The 18,733-nt window shown below is 39.4% G+C and overlaps 1 protein-coding gene across 2 annotated transcripts; it reads left to right on the top strand.

The window, feature by feature from the left end:
* The first annotated feature begins 726 nt into the window (after positions 1-726).
* LOC125886194 (interleukin-15-like) lies at positions 727-18,733 on the top strand. Of its 2 annotated transcripts, none has more exons than XM_049572202.1 (6): positions 727-966; positions 9,492-9,574; positions 10,102-10,189; positions 13,041-13,085; positions 16,578-16,709; positions 17,894-18,733. In XM_049572202.1, exons 1-6 carry the CDS (start codon positions 898-900, stop codon positions 18,005-18,007), a joined length of 531 nt encoding a protein of 176 aa, XP_049428159.1. In that variant the 5' UTR covers positions 727-897; the 3' UTR covers positions 18,008-18,733. The 2 variants fall into 2 exon arrangements, with proteins under 2 accessions (XP_049428159.1, XP_049428160.1); XM_049572203.1 differs by having other exon boundaries at positions 9,496-9,574.

An 18,733-nucleotide genomic window follows, 5' to 3' on the forward strand; every position in this document is an offset into this window, starting at 1 on the left:
GGTGATTAATATAATGATGATATCATGATTATTCTGCCCATGAAAAACACATTAGACTCAAAAATGATATTGCTTCACACATATCCAACAATATATTTGAGAACCAAAGAATACAAATGTATTGACTTTGCTATACCACAGGCAAAACGAACTATAGCTCTTAGCTGGAAGAAGTTTTAGTTGTTGGGTTTGTTGTGTTGGTTTATGTGAGTGTAAACATTTGTTGTAATAACATTTGGACATTAAAAAAGCAAAGAAAAATTGAGTTCATGTTCCCAAACAAATTATCAGGTAAGGACATCACCACAGACCACACACACCCACAAAGCCAATGTGTGTGTTTGATAATCAGTCTGAAATAAAAAGTTACAGTCATGATGTCTTTGTAACAAGAGTTGCGCTGCTTAAAGGAATTTATCTGCATCTTACTGTGGTAATTGGACTGGATTACTCTGCCTCAGTGCAACACAAAGTTTATCCAAACAACTTGCCATGTTTGATCTGATCCGTGTTGAGGCATGTTTATGTTAAATATGCCACTGAATAATACAAACAATATCTGATTGATCATTTTCACATGGAGGTGACAGCCTCGGTCGTTACTGGCATATTTATCAATCTGTGCAATTAAAGACAGATCTGTCAACAGCAGCTCTGACACGCAGTGGCGAGGAACAAGGTGACGAAGCAGAGGAGGAGTGAACTCTTAACATGACGCGAGCAGGGCGTGTGTCAGTGGATCGACATCTGGACCGCACTTAAGCTCCGCTCAAGTATTAACAACCCTGGACGAGGACCAATGAGACCAAACAGCTTCTTAAGAACATGTGAAATGCAAAAATGTGATGTTGGCTTGTTGCTCCGCTGGGTAGGAGAGAGACCGATGCCGCTACGCAGATGATAGACTTCATGACGGCGCTCCCGGTGTTCCTCGTCCAGCCATCATGCCCCAGAGACCGGCGAGCGGTGAGCTGACTTTCCCTCTCTGAGTGTGTGTGGCAGCCAGGAGTGTAACCCAACCTGTAGCCTAACCAAACCTCGGGGTCGGACTACTAGTGTTGGTTAGAAGTACACGTTTTTCATTTAGGAGGGACAGAAAAGTGGCAAAGTTCAACACCTGCGAGAAATAACTGGTGCGTAATGATCGGAGGTGTGTCAACTTTGGTGATCCACGTGCACCCACGGGAGTTATTTCAGCTGCTGTCGGCGAACCGTGCGCCATTATGGTTATTTGGTGAAACTAAACAGGGCACTAACACTGGCATTGGTTTAGTTTCACTTTCATTTGGGGGCAGAGGACGTGATCTGGTTCAACTGGCCCCTCCTTCTGTTTGGAAGTATGTGGAAGCGCCGATGTGACGCTAATGTAAGACAACAAACATCTGCACAGCTGTAGGGAAAAAGCGCAGGAGGCACGTGCACAACAGGCTTTTACCTGCTATTATTTATCAAACTGCGTTTATGCGTTGGTGGCGGTCAGTGTGGGGAGTTTAGTTTGCACATAGCACCAGGCTGTATTCTGAGTTACTCACACAGATGACCCATTTTTTTGAACAGTACCTCCCAATGCTGGAAAAACAAGTCAAACTGTCCGTGAGTAAAAAAGTAGGTTACCATGATGTAAAAATATTCCATATATAAGGTTAACACTAAAAGTCTTACTTAGGAAAAAGTACTCAAGTATTATCAGAAAAATGTACTTAAATTACAGTTCAAACACACACACACATACAGTCAGCTACTGTAAAACAGGGTTAATGGATAATACTTCTAATAAAGAAGTTTTTCAGCATTAAAAAATTATGTTTGTTTTATTAATGTGTTTTAGACACTTGACAGCTTAAGAAGTAGGTCCAAATAAAAAAAGTGACATTTTTGAGTAGGATGGATGTAAAATAAATAGGCATACGTTTGAATATGTTGAATAAAATAGTTTGACCACTAGTTATTACCACAAGTTTTGGAAAAAAATGAAGTTGGTTCAACTTAATGAAGCGGTGGGAGGTCGAAGCAAATCATGTTGGTTGCACTAAACTATAATTGAGTTTGTCAGATTATGAAAGACTCATGGGATTTACTCAATTGCCAAATTAGGAACTACTAAAAAAAACATGCACATTGTTACTTTAATTTTATTAAGTTGGACCAGAGGATTCTTTTTTAGAGCATACTCTAAAAATGCTTAAAATAACGATGTTTTGAGCATAAAAAATATGTTTGTTTCATCAATGTGTTTTAGTCAGTTAAAGTTCAGTAAAATTGACATTTTTGAGTAGGATGGATGTAAAATAAGTTAAAATATCTTAAATAAAATAGTATGACCACTAAATATCAACACAACTTTTGGATAAAAATTTAGTTAATTCGGGGCGTCGGTGGCTTAGTGGCAGAGCAGGCGCCCCATGTACAAGGCTGTTGCCGCAGCGGCCCGGGTTCGAATCCAGCCTGTGGCCCTTTGCTGCATGTCATCCCCCCTCTCTCTCTCTCCCCCCTTCACGCTTGACTATTCTATCTATAAAGGCAAAATGCCCAAAAAAATATCTTTAAAAAAAAAAAAAAAATTTAGTTAATTCAACTTAATTAATCTTTTCAGTCTCAACTCAAATTTATTTATAAAGCATACTTAAAAACAACTCACACTGACCAAAGTGCTGTACAAAAGAAATAAAATGCTAAAAACATATACATAAGAGACCACATCACCGTCAGGTACACAGCTCACACACGCAGGGACACAACACACACAAGCATTTGTCAGAGAAAGCCTCGTCAGGGGGACTCAAATGCCAATGAATAAAAGTAGGTCTTTAGCCTGGATGTAAACGAGTCAATGGAGGGGGCATGTCTGATTGGGACGGGGGGTTGCTGTTCCCCAGTTTGGGGGCAGACATAGCAAGGGCACGATCACCCCTGAGCCTAAGTCTGGAGCGTGGGACAGCCAGGAGCCCCAGTTCAGCTGACCTGAGGGACCTGGGGGTAGAATAGGTGGCTAGAGGGTCTGCATTGTAGGATGGGGCCATACCGCGAAGGGCTTTGTAAACAAACGCGGGAACCTTAAAGTCAATTCTGAACTTTGCAGACAGCCAGTGGAGAGAGCTGAAACAAGTGTGTTATGGTCTCTCCTCTGGGTTCTTGTGAGGAAACTGGCAGCAGCTTTCTGAACCAGCTAGAGGCGGGATAGAGAGGACTGACTAATACCGGTGTACAGAGAGTTCCAGTCATCCAAACGGGAGGAGATGAGAGCGTATCAAGCAAATCAGGTTGGTTGTACTAGACTGTAATTGAGTTTGTCAGATTATGAAAGACTCATAGGATTAACTCAATTGCCAGATTAGGAACTACTTAAAATGATACATGCACAATGTTACCTTGATTTTTTTAAGTGGACTCTAAAAAAAAAGTTTGTTTCAATTATGTTTTAGTCAGTTGACAAGTTATTTTAAGCAGCTGGTCAAACTCAAAAACATTTTTGAGTAGGATGGAATTAAAATAAATCAATTAGAATATCTTAAATAAAATAAATTGCCCAGTAAATATCAACACAACTTTTGGATAAAAATTAAGTTGATTCAGCTTAATTAAGCCGTGGGAGGTCGAAGCAAATCATGTTGGTTGTATTAAACTAACTGAGTTTGTCAGATTTTAAGACTCATAGGACTGGCTCAATAATGCCAGAGTTGGAAGTACTTAAAACGATACATGCACATTGTTTCCTTAATTTTTTTTTTTTAAAGTTGAACCAGTGGGTTGGTTTTTAGAGGGTACAGAAGTACTTAATTGCAAGTAAAAGTCCTGCACACAAAATGCTACTTAAGTAAAACTACAAACTTACTATCAGCAAAGTCTCAAAAGTAAAAGTAACACTCCTTACAGAGTGTAATATTATTCATAATGCATTATATGATGAGATATTACTTAAATAAGTGTTGTAATTTATTAATTTTAGGTGAATTACACAGGACTGGCTGGTTTAATAATAAAACACTGCATCATTTTTTATTAGCTCTTCATGTGTCCTGCATGTAAAATCTTAATTATTTGTAACTAAAGCTGTCAAATAAACACATGAAGCAAAAAATGTACCACGTCTCTTTCAAAAATGTCAAAGTATGAAGCAGCATTAAATGAAAATACTCAAGCAAAATGTACATAAATCTAGTGTGCATGATTTAGGGGGATATATTGGCAAAACAGCATTTAATATTCATAACTATGTTTTTATTAGTTTATAGTTACCTTATCTAAGAATCATTGTGTTTTTGTTACCTTAGACTGAACCATTTATATCTATATACAGAGTGGGTTCTCTTCTATGTCAGTCAATCAATCAGTGAAACGTAATAATGTCAGTGTTTATGATAACGCAGGGTCCTCATTTAGGATCTGTGTGGCTTTAGGACAGAAGCTCCTCCTGAGCCTCTCAGTGCTGGGCTGGTGTAACTGGTACTTTGTTCCTGACCTCAGCAGAAGAAAAAAGGCAGTTTCCAGCGTGGCTGCAATCTTTTATGATTCTCCTCCTTAAATTAGGATGGAGCAGCGCCTATAGAATGTTTAGCTGAATGAACCCATCTTTTCAGGGTCACGGTGCTGTTTCCGTGCCAGGCAGTGATTTTCCCCGTCAGGATGCTCTCATTGGTGCAGGAGTAGAAACTGATGTCTGCTACTTCACTGAAAAGTGCACTTTCAGTGTTTGTGCACTGAAGGTTTTAACATCACACTTGGCTGCATATTGAACCATGATTGGCTCCCAAACTAGTTGTGATGACACGAATCACACTCACACGTCTAAACTGAGATCTAAGGTGAGAAACTTTCCTCCTTCAGCTGATGAGTGTGAAAACAGCCCTCTGGTGTCGAACTCTGCACAGTGAGTATTTAACATCTGAGTGATGTGACCTTGATTTTGAGCGGAATGGGACTTTAAGGTTCTATTTTAAGGCTTTAGCTTGTGTATCAGAGTTGCTCTCCTCTTGCCAACTTATAAGCTGCCTGAGGTATTTTGGCAAGAACCTGGTGGCTGTGTGTGTGTCTATGTTTAGGACGAGAGGGGATTGTAACTTTGCTGTCAGGTTACCCCGTGGTTACCCCTCTGGAGTGACCTGACTGCTGCCGAATAACTATCCCTCTTTAAAGCACAGTTTAAAACTTATTTTGATGCTCAAAATCTCATTATGTTTTATAACTTAGATTCTATCTTGTGTGTTTCTGCATTGCTTTCATCCAGTGTCTTGTTTTTAATCTCTAATTTTGAGTAAAGCACTCGTCACACAGGTTTTGGGAAGTGCTATATAAACAATTTTTCTTATTACTATTATTATTATTCAAAATCCTCAGTAATAATGATAATAATAATAATAATGACTTTATTAAGGACACAGAGAAAGGTCCATAGCATACCGCACAAAAAAACAGACAATTGTCTATATCCAAAAATACAATATAATAAATACTATTTAAATATATACATGTATATGTATATATAAATATTTCAAAAAGGCAAGAAAACAAGAACTCAGTAAAAGCATGTAAAGTGTTAAAAGTAAAAGTACTATGCTGAGTGTAACATTTCAGGCAAAGTAGTAGTAGAAGTATGTTACCCTACTGTCTACTACTACTTTTTACTCCAGTACATTCATTTGACAGGTACAGTTACTGTGCAGATCAACATAACAAATCTACAACATAGCGCACTGTTGCAGATTAAGTGATGAGCTGATCAGAACTTCAAAGGCACTGACTTAACGTTATCTTCGCTTTTCTCGAAACTGCTGTCAAAGTTGTTTTCAACTTTCCAGCATCTCATCAGAGTCACACAGGCAGCCTTGACATCTAAACAATGCTACTTTCCCTGATTGACCACTTTGTGTTAAACGTGGTGCATTACTTCATGTTAAAGGCGGCAAACAGTGAGTGCTGAAATGACAAGTTAACAGGAACAACCGTTTTTGTAACATATGTATAGTTTAAATTAGAAAGCAAATATACAGAATATGTACTGGCTTCAGCTTCTTATATGTGAGATTTGTTTTTGTATAATTGGAAGAGGAGTATCTTTAGATTTTGGACTGTTGCTGGAAGATGTCAGCTTGGGTAAAATTCTGATGGTATTTTCTTCTATTATCTGCTGTTCCACAAACTAACAATTACTTGATTCATTAAAACAAATCAGCATATTAATCAACAAAGGAAGTGACTTTTAGCTGCTTAGCTGCTGCTTTACAGCCTGCTGTCAAGACAAAAGTGAACAACCTTAATCTAACATTGCCCAACAGAATGCATTTTATATTGCGCAAGGTGTTACCTAACCAAACACAAGGATACACCTTGTCCTTTTACTACAAGCCTGGTCGACCTACCCTTTGTTGTCTTTGAGGAGGCAAAAAGAGAATTTCATTTATTGATTTTTTTTTTTTTTTTTTTTTTTTTTTTTCAGAGTGAGCCACTTTAGGCCCCTTTGATCATTTTTGGCTCATTTAATTTTTGTTTTTTCCAGTCATTTTGGCTGTGATCATTATCCAGCCTTCATATTTGGTCAGGATGGGTATGTTTTCTTGAAATTTAAGTTTCTAACGAATTGTAATCAGATTACCTTTCTACACTGTGATAATTAAAAAAAACCAATTGCCCCCCCTTTGAGCTAAATTGGTCACATTGACTTACATTGAAACCACATGTTTTTCAACTGCCTTAAATCTAAGGTAAATGAAAGAAATTCTCAGTTCTATTTCCACACGGTACACGTTCACGCACGACCATTCCACGCGCACGCGTGCAAGACAGGGACACAGGGAGCATGTGCTTCCCATGGCATTTCTTTCATTGCTCTAATTCATACATGGACGCGCGTGTACGTGCATGCACGTGCACGAACGTGCACGAACGGGAGTGCGTGCACACGAATGCGCGTGCACAAGCCGGGAAATCAGGAAGAGTAACTCTCTTATGAGTTTTTTATTGCTGGGATTCACACATGCTATGTTTGGATCAGCTGCCCTACAAACTATAGAGTAACAAGAAAAACTAACTAACCAACTTCAGCCAAATGGTTTGGACAATTTTGAAAATCTCTTCAAACTTGGGATAAGATAGAACCAGAGAACACTTGGAAATATCAGGGGTACAAATTGTAGCAGGATCAGATCATACGTTTTTATAATGTTAGTGTCACGGAGCTACCACACATTCTTAGTGGAGAAAAATAAAATGAAATCTACCTGTATGATTACTCTGGAGGTTGTAGTTTGTGATGAAACAACCACAAAGAGACACAAAACAACCACAGAGAGATGCAAAACAACCCCAAAGAGACATAAAACAACCCCAAAGAGATACAAAACAACCCCAAAGAGATGCAAAACAACCTCAAAGATACATAAATAACCACAGAGAGATGCAAAACAACCACAAAGATACATAAAACAACCACAGAGAGACATAAAACGACCACAAAGAGACACAAAACAACCACAGAGAAATGCAAAACAACCCCAAAGAGACATAAAACAACCCCAAAGAGATGCAAAACAACCCCAAAGAGACGCAAAACAACCTCAAAGATACATAAAACAACCACAGAGAGATGCAAAACAACCACAAAGATACATAAAACAACCAGAGAGAGACATAAAATGACCACAAAGAGATGCAAAACAACCACAGAGAAATGCAAAACAACCACAAAGAGATGCAAAACACCCACAGAGAATTGCAAAACAACCTCAAAGAGACACAAAACAACCACAGAGAGATGCAAAACAACCTCAAAGAGACACAAAACAACCAGAGAGAGATGCAAAACAACCCCAAAGAGACATAAAACAACCACAAAGAGACACAAAACAACCACAGAGAATTGCAAAACAACCTCAAAGAGACACAAAACAACCACAGAGAATTGCAAAACAACCTCAAAGAGACACAAAACAACCACAAAGAGACATAAAACCACAGAGAGACAACAACCACAAAGAGACATAAAACCACAGAGGGACATAAAACAACCACAGAGAGATGCAAAACAACCACAAAGAGACATAAAACCACAGAGAGACAACAACCACAAAGAGACATAAAACCACAGAGGGACATAAAACAACCACAGAGACACACAAGACAACCATAGAGAGATGCAAAACAACCACAAAGAGACATAAACCACAAAAGATGGAAAACCACCACAGAGAGATTCAAAACAACCACAGAGAGACATAAAACCACAAAAAGATGGAAAACAACCACAGAGAGATGCAAAGGAAGATGCAAGATGATCCCAAAGGGATGGAAAGGCCACATCAAATTTCAAAATGTATGTAGAGATGAATTCACAGTCCAGGGACTGATTTGTGTGATAAAGAGGAAAATCTTGTAGCCTGAAGACTTAATACTCAAATCATGACAGGGAAGAAAAGCCTTCTGCAGTGTGTGATTGATGAGCTGCTGCGGAAGCCAAGATAATATCAGCGGCATTAATTATTTCACAATACTAATACTTGTGGGCAAAGTCAGTTCAGTTCAGCTCCACTGGATTTACTGAACAAACTAATACTGAAATAGGTTTACAGGTTACAGCAGAAGGTTAATTTAAAACAAGCCAAATTCATGAATTAATGTAGTAAAAATGAGGAGTGGGAATCACCAGAGCACAAAGATACGATCACATCACTATACTTAAGTCATGATACAATGTTATTGCGATTTCAAACATGCTGAATATTGCAATAATATATATTGTGATATGTTGCAATTTATCACCTTTTTTAATCTACTAATTTTAGAAAAGTTTGTCAACATCTGTATTTTCTTTTTTTTTTTTTTTTTTTGCGATCAAATTTTTATTAAAGTTTGACAAAAAGTCAAAAAGAAGCACGCCAAAACTTTTAGGGATTCAACATTACAGCACGCAGTCTCAATTTTCACAGTAGGCATCCAGTGGGCCCAAGACAAAGGAACGTGCCATGGGATACCACAGAACACAGCAGTAGTATCATTATTAATCATAAAATAAAATAAAAAAGTGGATAATTGCCCAAAGAGACAACAATGAGGAAAAGAAATATTTAACCTGAAAAATAAAAATAAAGTGCATACATGACGTGAAAATATACACACACATAGACAGACACAGACACACACCCACAGGACACACACACAAAAACATACAAAACAAAACAGAGGGAACTTGACATCCAGGGACACAGGAACATCTGTATTTTCTAATAAGATAAAGTTTTCAGTCTGTTCTTCTAACTTCAGTCATTTTCTTTGCAACACAATGTATATTACTGGGCTGAAAAAGCAATCGCACGATGCTGTGTTAATTTTTCCCCAACACCTAGTAAAAATATTTTGTTGTCTCGGGTCTTATTGCTGCATGTTTGACCTTTTTAAAAACATAGGTTGTTGGTTTTTATCATATTAATGAACAGTTTCACTCAAGCTTGACAGAATAACCTGAATAACGACACACTAACATTTCCTTGTCTTATTTCTAGAAAGGCGTCCAGTTCCTGCTGACCTGTAACCAGTGCCGAGAGAGCCACAAAACTCAGGTCTGGCTTTGTTTCTTAGTTCTGAGGTAGGCATACAGTATGTGACTCATTTTTCCACAATTGAAATATTGGTTATCATACTTAAAAATGACAGAGGAAATGTTTCTGTAATAAACAGTTAAGCTTGAAAAACACACAGAGAAAAAAAATACACAAGCTATGTGAGATACTCTACATTACTCATGAGAGAAAATTGTTCTGAAGAATTCATGAGATAAGTCTCATCCCAAAAAAACATCCTGATTAACTTGATATTACTCATCCATACAGAAGGGACTCACTTATTATCTACACAACACTGGCTCACTTGCTTTTATGTAACTGCGTAATCACCACCAGCACAATGGCAACACGCCGACAAACAAACTGACAGCTGAGTCTGCAAGATACAACTCGTAGCTCAGTAAGCAGCATAAAGTAACAGTGGGTCAGTGTACAGTCATTTTTTTAACATCTGTCTACTTTTACAGCCGGTGCTGCAAGGACCCAAAACATCAGATATCTGCATAGTTACTATGTTTTTTTTAATCAGTGTCTCCTCGTTCTCTTAAAGCTTCTTGAGTACATCTGCGTGTGCTGCCCACGTGCCCAGTACACCACATGTTCAGAAATGCTTGGAGAGGCTGACACCCTCCATTGAGGTGAGAGAAGGTATCAAATAAAATAACATTTTGGTTATGTTTATCTTTTACAACCTATGATATAAGGATTTGTTTTATATCAGATGAAGAAATCATCATATTTTTATGGTCTCTGATACTTAAGCCCTGTTTCCACCAAGCAGTTCAGTACGCTTTTTTTCTGTTTCCACTGTGAAAAGTTGTGGATGGTACTAGGGCTGTGCGATTGCCTCTAAATTTCATAGTTACGTCCTTAGCATGTGGGGGTTATGTCCTTAGCACGTGTCTTACGTCAATCACTACCACGTTATTTTAATATTTTGCATCACATGCAAAATTGAGCGTTTCCGGCTTGTCAGCGCAGCGGTGTCGGTACCGCTGCGCTGACAAGCCGGAGATATGTTGCTCCTCCTCACTTCAAGTCGCTGTCGTTAACTTTTAACCTGCAAATTTATGAAAGCCATTGTGAACATTTCAATAGTTACACATTAAAACAATATTTATTTGCAATTACTCTATTGAACGACCCCGAAGCATGAGCAAACGGGCTGTGTCACTTTGGATCAAAGAGATGCGCCCTGTCACTGTCAGCGCAGGGCTGACAGGGCACCCTCCGCTGAGAAGAGAGAAAGGAGAGGAGAGGAGATGGATTGTAGGTCTGTTTGTAAACGGGGCTTCTCTGACAGTCATGTATTTCCCCAAAAAACATCTCTTAATGCACAGTAGAGCGCCGTTTTTTTTTTCTTTCTTTTTTCAAAATCGCCTTGATATCCAGCAAATCGCCTGGCAACCCTCCAATTGCCAATATACGATTTGATCGCTGATCGTCCCAGGCCTAGATGGTACCAAAGGAACCGTTCTGTATCGTCACCATTTTTGGTCCCCCCTCTGTTGGGGTACCTAGCACACAGATCTGGTACTAAAAGGTGGAACTGTGAACACTGTGTGTCTGTTGTTTGGTCAATAGTGGACAATCACTCTGCTGTCATTACTGCTGCTCAGGGCCGAGTCTTGGCAGGTTTTGAAGCTCACTGTTCATACCGAGGAGAGTTTTATTAGTTAAGTGTAACTAAGGATGTTTTGCTGCCTCTTGCAGCAGCTGTAGTCGGAAAGAAAATAACTTAATTCACTGGGCCGACTGCCAGCGACTTTTAAGGTGGAACGTTAACTTGTAATGTTACTCAATGTATGAGATGATGACGAGAAGCCATCAGCACACTTTAAATTTCAACTGCATATTTTCTAATCCTTACTCTGAGAAAAAAATGTGTTGTGGAGCATTGTTCTTGTGGAGCATTGTTCTTGTGGGCACAGGCAACATTAAACCCCTGAGCTTGCCTGAGAAGGACTAAACGCACAAACCCATTATTTTTAAAGGAGCTATATGTAAGAAATCTAAAGCAAATAGGAGTAAAATCATCCTAATATGTCACAGAGACTAAGGAATAATGTTCATATAACATACTGATCTCACTGACAACAATAGTACAGCCAGAATATTCGCATTTAAAAATTTTTTTTACAGTCTACAAATCATGTTTATGTTTTTAATTTGTGTTTTGGCCTGTTGTGCCACCCACTGCTGTCTACCAGTCACGCAGTCAGTAGAGTCTCAGCAGCAGTTACAGTTACGACTGAGCTACAATGGCTGACGGTGCAACTAAACCCAAACGACCTCGTTATGATTCCCAAAAACGCCAAGACAAAACTCGAGGCAAAGCGAGGGTCTATATAGGAGATGTTTTTGAACAGTGGAGACGGTTGAAATTGGAGTGAATTTGAAATCGGATGTCGAAGTGGCTACTCTTTTCCTTGACAGGTAAGCTTTAGCCAAAGTTGGCTAACTAGCATCATAGCAGGACGGGGATGGACATTTCGAATTCTTTCAACTGTTATTCATTTTCGATCATACATTGTAGCCCATGTGCAGGTGGGTCATCGACCCGACTGATTTTTTTTGAGAAACAAACGTTAGCAGCACGGCAAGCAGCATTAGCAGTGTGCTGGTAGGCTACATAGCATTAGCAGCCGGCTCCTCCTCCGCTCCTGGCAGCAGCGTTAGCAACAGAGAAGCCGGACTTGCTCGAACGGTCCGCTGGAAAACCAAAGATCAAGGACGCGGCGACGTGGCCCTGCCACGGCAGCCGCCCGTGGGCAAACAAATCACCCCCAATTTCCACCAGATGCGTGTTGGTTGCGTCTGCGCTCCGGTACGGCAGCGGAGCCAATAGGATTCAGTTCTAGTCAATGTGTGTGTTTCCACCGGCCATGGCTGTGCTGCGTTCCGGCTCCGTCTCTGCTGCGGCACTCCGGAGCCCTCCGCAACAGATACGCAGGACTTCTATTTTTGCTGGACGCCGGAGCACAACGCAGCAAATCAGCACAGAACAGCAACCTCGAATCTGTAGGGGAGGGGGGGCGGACACGACTCGCGGCAGTATTTTGAATTTGAGTGCAGTAACCGTTTTGGCCACATTCTTACATACAGCGCCTTTAAATATCCCATGGAGAGAGACTCTCACTGCAGCCTGTTTTATTTTGTTCTGAAAATGTCGGCGTGCAATTTTGTTCTGTGGATGATAAACGAGGAAATACAGTGAGTGCTGGGCAGAACAGTGAGTGACAACAACCCCGCCTATGTTTAAGAGTACTGTTCGTGGTGGAAACGCTAAGTGGACCAAGGGTCTAGGTACCATGTCTGTAGGGTTAGTTTTGGTTCCAAAGGTACCATACCGAAAGTATTTGGTGGAAACAGGGCTTTTGTTGACACTTTCCTGTCTTGTATCCTTTTTACACGTGTAGTGGATAGTTTTTATTTAATATTTGTAAGCATCTATGTAATTTTGTTATTTTTTTTCCTACTCCTTTTCAGAAATCTGACGCTATGCTGTATGCTCCGTCAGCTAATGATGTTGAAGTAAGTTGTAAAGGTACATGTTAACATTTCAGTTTTGATTATAGTCAGGAAGCTATGAAAAGATCATAAGTATACCATTTTATGGTGCATAAAATACTAAGCTATCAAAGTAATAGTTCAGTCAGACAACTCACGTTTAAATATTTATTTCAACAGCAGAACATAGTTAGAGTTTGGCGTCTAGACTCCGGCCTCATCACTTCCCGCAGATGTGTTTACATGAAATACTGGGAAGTGATGATCAAATCTTTTCCCCCCTAGCCGGAGCCTGCATATGGATGCTGGGGTGGAGGTGGGGCTGAAAGAGCGAGCAGCAGAACTGATACAGGGCAGCAACAACACAGACAATGCAAAGGGAGAGCTGGGAAGATTTTGCAGCTTAAATAGACCGCCAAATTTGGAGGGTGTGTTTGTAGATGACATATGGGGAGTGACGTATGACGTGTGAGTATGAATCAGTGCAGCTCGAGTTGACTGCCTGAACTAGCTCGCAGGCGTCGCTCCATTTACTGGCAGATTCATACACATTACAGTATGTTTGTTTCTGAGGTGGATGGTATTTCAGGAGTCTCTTGCTCGAAAAGTTACAAAACGACTCATTGTGGCTTACAAGTATGTCTGTACACATGAAATAAATGTATAGCTAAGTGGCCACCATGTTTCAATAATTTGTAACTGTTGACTAGTTCGCCTCGCTGCTATACACAGGTACCATACAGTGAGTTCGCATTAGCTAGCTAACTGTTTGCCTATAGTCAGTGTTGTATACTGTAAATTAGTAGTTTTTTTTAATAGGCTAATTTATCTTTACTAATGAAATGTTGGATTCACATTAATATGTATTTTCGGACATGTTTACATTTTTGAAACAAAACAAAACTTAACTAAAAACCCTTTAATGAAAACTTCATTAAAATACCAAACAATAATTTGACCCGCAGTAACTCTGAGGACCCCCTGTCGAAGTCCCAAGACATAAAGGAGGAGGTTTGCGATGTACCATATACTGTTTTTCTTATTGTCCACAAACCATATGAAAACAACCAAAACCAATAAAAAAATTGATGCTATTGACGCAGTATTGTCTGTGTAGTGACTTTCTTAGCCACGTTGGTGGGATGACTCTGTGGATGTGGGTTGGTCTACCTCTTTGGTTCTGACTGAATTTCAACACTAATGGATCAATTGCCATAAAATTTCATAAAGACATTTATGGTCCAGAGAGGATGACTGGTAATGACCAGTGTTGCCAACTCTTTTCCAATGAGAGCTGTGGACTGAGATTACTCTGAGCAGCGTATGATATATTGTTATTTTATCGTTATGGTCTGAATTCGTCACTTAATAATGATAATGGTAATAATAATACTACATTATATTTGCAGAGCGCTTTTTATGGTACTCAAAGACACTTTACATTAGTTAAAACCAATCATAAAATAGAGTACAGTAAAATACACACAACATCATTCACACAGTAAAAGCCATTTTGAATAAATGAGTTTTGATGTGTGATTTGAACCGGGAGAGGTCGGCGCAGTCTCAAATGTGTTGGGGGAGAGAGTTCCAGAGGTAGGGAGTGGCTATGGAGAGCACTGTCACACCAGGTCTGGTGCTTGGTCCTGAGTGGTGGAGTCAGGAGGTTAGCATCAGAGGAGCGGAGACTGCGGGAAGGAGTGTGGCGGTGGAGCAGGTCGATGAGGTAGGAGGGGGCCTGGTTATGGAGGGCTTTATGAGTGAGGAGAAGGACTTTGAATGATGCGTCGTGGGACAGGGAGCCAGTGGAGGTTCTGAGGGACAGGGGTGATGTGATCGTGGGAGCGGGAATGGGTGAGCAGACGGGCAGCAGAGTTCTGGATGTATTGGAGTTTATTTAGAACTTTGGATGGTGAACCATAAAGAACGCTGTTACAGTAGTCACTTCTGGATTCTGGACAGTAGTCTTGACTGGTGATGGTACTTAATTTTTTTGGTAGTGACTTTTTGGAATAAAGTTGCAAAGAGAGTCTGAGAAGTTGCTAAATCTAGTGAGAAAGTTGCCAAACACTGGTAGGACTTGGGTGATGTTCTGACCTTTGCTCTAGAGCCACCGTAAGGTTGACAATGTCAATTGTAATTTGTAATAAGTTGTGGGTCCCCTGACTTAACATATCACACCATCAATTTGTGCCATACTTTGGTTTATTACTAAATACCTGCAAATCTAATGACATTCTGATCAGCTCATCACAGCTGTACTTTGTGTTTAGCGCTAATTAGCAAATGTTAGCATGCTAACATGAGCATGGTAAACATTATACTTGCTAAAGATCAGCATGGTCACATTGTAACTGTGACCATGTTAGCATGCTGATGTCAGCATTTGTGGTTAGCACCACTATGACTAAGTACATCCTCACAGCGCTGCTGTCATTACAGCTGACTCTTAGTTTTGTTTAAAAATGAAACCATCCTGTATTTGTGACCATTTTGAAACTTTGCATCTGCAGTAGCAGTAATGGGCTAAGCACCACAGACAAAGCAGTCAGACAGTACTGACAGGTGAGGTCTGACTGAGGCAATTTTTGTTTTCGTCTTTTCATGGGATTTGTTGATGATAATAAAGCCTATAATTTGCCTCATAGGGCGACAAAACTGTGGCCACCCGAGGGTGGGGGAATTTTTGTGGACTGACTGAGCAAATTATAGAGCAAGAGGTAAAAATAAAAGATAAGATAAGATACACCTTTATTGTTCCCATAATTGAGAAATTCCAGTGTTACAGCAGTCAAGGAAAAAGAGTCAGATTAAAGATTTCAAATTTAAACTTAAAAACTTAAAACTTAAAAAACTAGGCATGCAAAGTGAGTACAAAAATACAAGAAATGGTGATAAATAACAATAATAATAGTAATAATGATAATGAGAAGTGGATAATAATGAGCAGCAGTGAATGAAAATGAGCAGTGGATAAAGGGAGCACATCTAGTGCAAGTGATTGTATGTGCAAAACAGTAGACAGCTGTGGTGTCCATAAAGTGTCCATAGTGTCAATAAAGTTTCCATGGTGCAGTTTACTGTGAGCAGTGCTGGTTATGTAGCCTGACAGCAGCAGGCAGGAAGGACCTGCGATGGCGTTCCTTCACACACTTTGGGTGAATCAGTCTATCGCTGAAGGAGCTCTCCAGAGCTCCAGAGACCAAAACAAAACAAAACCATAGAATAATGCCAACCTCATTCGTTAAGACTGAAAATTGAAACGCCACATTGACATAAGCTTACACAGGAGAGCAGTAGTATTTTTATAAAGAACCTGCTTAAAACAGAATTCATTACATCTTGTTGAACTTTGTTGAAGTTGCAGCCTCAAAGTTGTTAACACCCGCATGATGTGCACAAAAGCCTGACACAAAAAACACAAACACATTAAGTCCTGTTTCTAACTGTTAATGTAATACACATCTGTAACTGTATTTGTGCATACTGAGGCATGTCACTCTCTCTCTGTCCTAGGAGAAATGTAAAATCATGTCGCTCAGATGTTACATGTTGGAGTTGATGATGGTCATCAATGAAGAAGAAGTTATGCGTGACGTAAACTGCATATTTGATTTCAACGACACACTGGGTCAAACAGCCAAACCTGTAAGTCCTGTGAATGAAATACTCCTCAGAGTGTCTGTACTATTAAACTGCCTGCTCACATAACCACAGATGAACCTGGTATCGTAACACTTTAATTAGTAGCCCGTGCCATTATTTGATTAACACTACAGCTGAAAAATAGCCTTTTGGCTAATTCTGGCTTTTTTATACCATGTGTATTTATTAATTTGCACTGTCCTTTCTAAACTAAACTAAACTAAAAAAAGAAAAACTACAAATAACATGAACGATTGAATTGTAGACAATCTAACTGATGTGTAGCATATTGACCAAAGTTTAACAATAACATCTCTACATGCGATCTAAACAACTGTCTAATGTTAGCTCAAGTGGGTCAACAACCAACAATCTGGTCTTATACATCCAAAGAAGTTCTATAAAAAATGACCTGCTTGGCAACCAGACCGGGCGTCTGATGGAGACAGGTCTTTATTTGTCAAAATGTGTAGCCACATCGGGCTAGTAAAAGGGACTGGGCGTTTAACTGAAATTCTGCCGTAAACATCAGTCATCACTGGCGTGTAAAAACTGGATGCATGATGTTTTCAGGTTGTCCATCCGTCCGTCTGTTGCAATCTCTCAAGAACATCTTGAGGGAATTTCTTCAAATTTGGCAAAAACGTCTTCTTGGACTGAACGATGAACTGATTAGAATGTAGTGGTCAAAGGTCAAGGTTGCTCTGACCCCACCCATCTCATTCTCGTGAATGCAATACCTCAAGAACACCTTGGGGGATTTTTTTTCCAAATTTGGCAGAAACGTCCCCTTGGATCCAACGATTAACTGAATAGACTTTGGTGATAAAAAGTCAAGGTCACGGTGACCCCGTCTGTCTCATTCTTGTGAACGTGATATCTCACGAAGGCCTTGAAGAAATTTTCTCTAATTTGGCACAAACATCCAATATGGGCATGGATGTAAACTGTGGGTGCAACTTGACTGGTTCACAGAGACATACTACCGCAGGGAGATAATTTCAGTTTTCTTCAGCAAATTAGGCTCTTTACAGCTGATACATTAATGTCTTTCTCACCAGTGAAACATATGACATTATACAAAGCTTCTGTGCCATATTAGCTTTTATTTATTTATTTATTTTTTCCCAAAATTTATTTTATTAACATTTAAAAATGTGTTTTATTGTGTCTCTTTTAAATTTTAGGTTGGCTGCCTACCATGTGAAGCATACTCCCTTAAAAATATTACAGTATTCCTGGACAGACTAAATAACCTTTTGGAAGAAATGACCACACGGTTGAATACTCGAAAAACGTAACATGATGTATATACTGTAAGCTACAAATGTGTATTTGTATATATCTGTAAAGTACTGTGGCTCTTTTTATTTTTGTCAGTATTACACTGTAACTATGTCAACATGCAACACCCCATGCCGTCCTGTATTTTATAACAGTTTAAATCTATAGGATGACAGCACTGCATCTCTGGCCGTTGACTGTTTTTATCTGTACAGATGAAATCTCTGTGATTGTGCATCATAATCTGCCTTCCTGTTGTACAGTTTTGAGAGAAGTATCAGGAAGCAGCTTGTACTGTATATACAGAATGTATTATATTATTAACCCTATGGGCCCGAATGACGCAAAGTGCGTCCAAATTCACGCCAGTTCTTCTCTATGGATTTTCTCCGCTACCATGTGTCATAGCGAGAAGCTTGTCGGTAGTGCAATGTTTTCACAAGGAAAAACAATGATAAAGTTACACTAAAATTATGTATAACAAAGCTTTCATACAACTCTGCACACACATTACTCTTGGATGGATTACTGGCGAACACATCATTGTGCCGTCATCCCATCACGCTATAAATACAGATCAATTGTCTACAAAATAAAAACCTGACAAATTTCTTTACAATCCATTATACAGATCTTGTTATCAGTCAGTTCAAATAGTGAGGAATAATATTACTATTTTTCTGTTATCTTAGATGTAAATATTGCATGTCTCTTTCAAATAAAACACATTTTTGACTTGTGAA

This window comes from Epinephelus fuscoguttatus, linkage group LG3 (assembly GCF_011397635.1).
Source record: "Epinephelus fuscoguttatus linkage group LG3, E.fuscoguttatus.final_Chr_v1".
NCBI classification, from domain to species: domain Eukaryota; kingdom Metazoa; phylum Chordata; class Actinopteri; order Perciformes; family Serranidae; genus Epinephelus; species Epinephelus fuscoguttatus.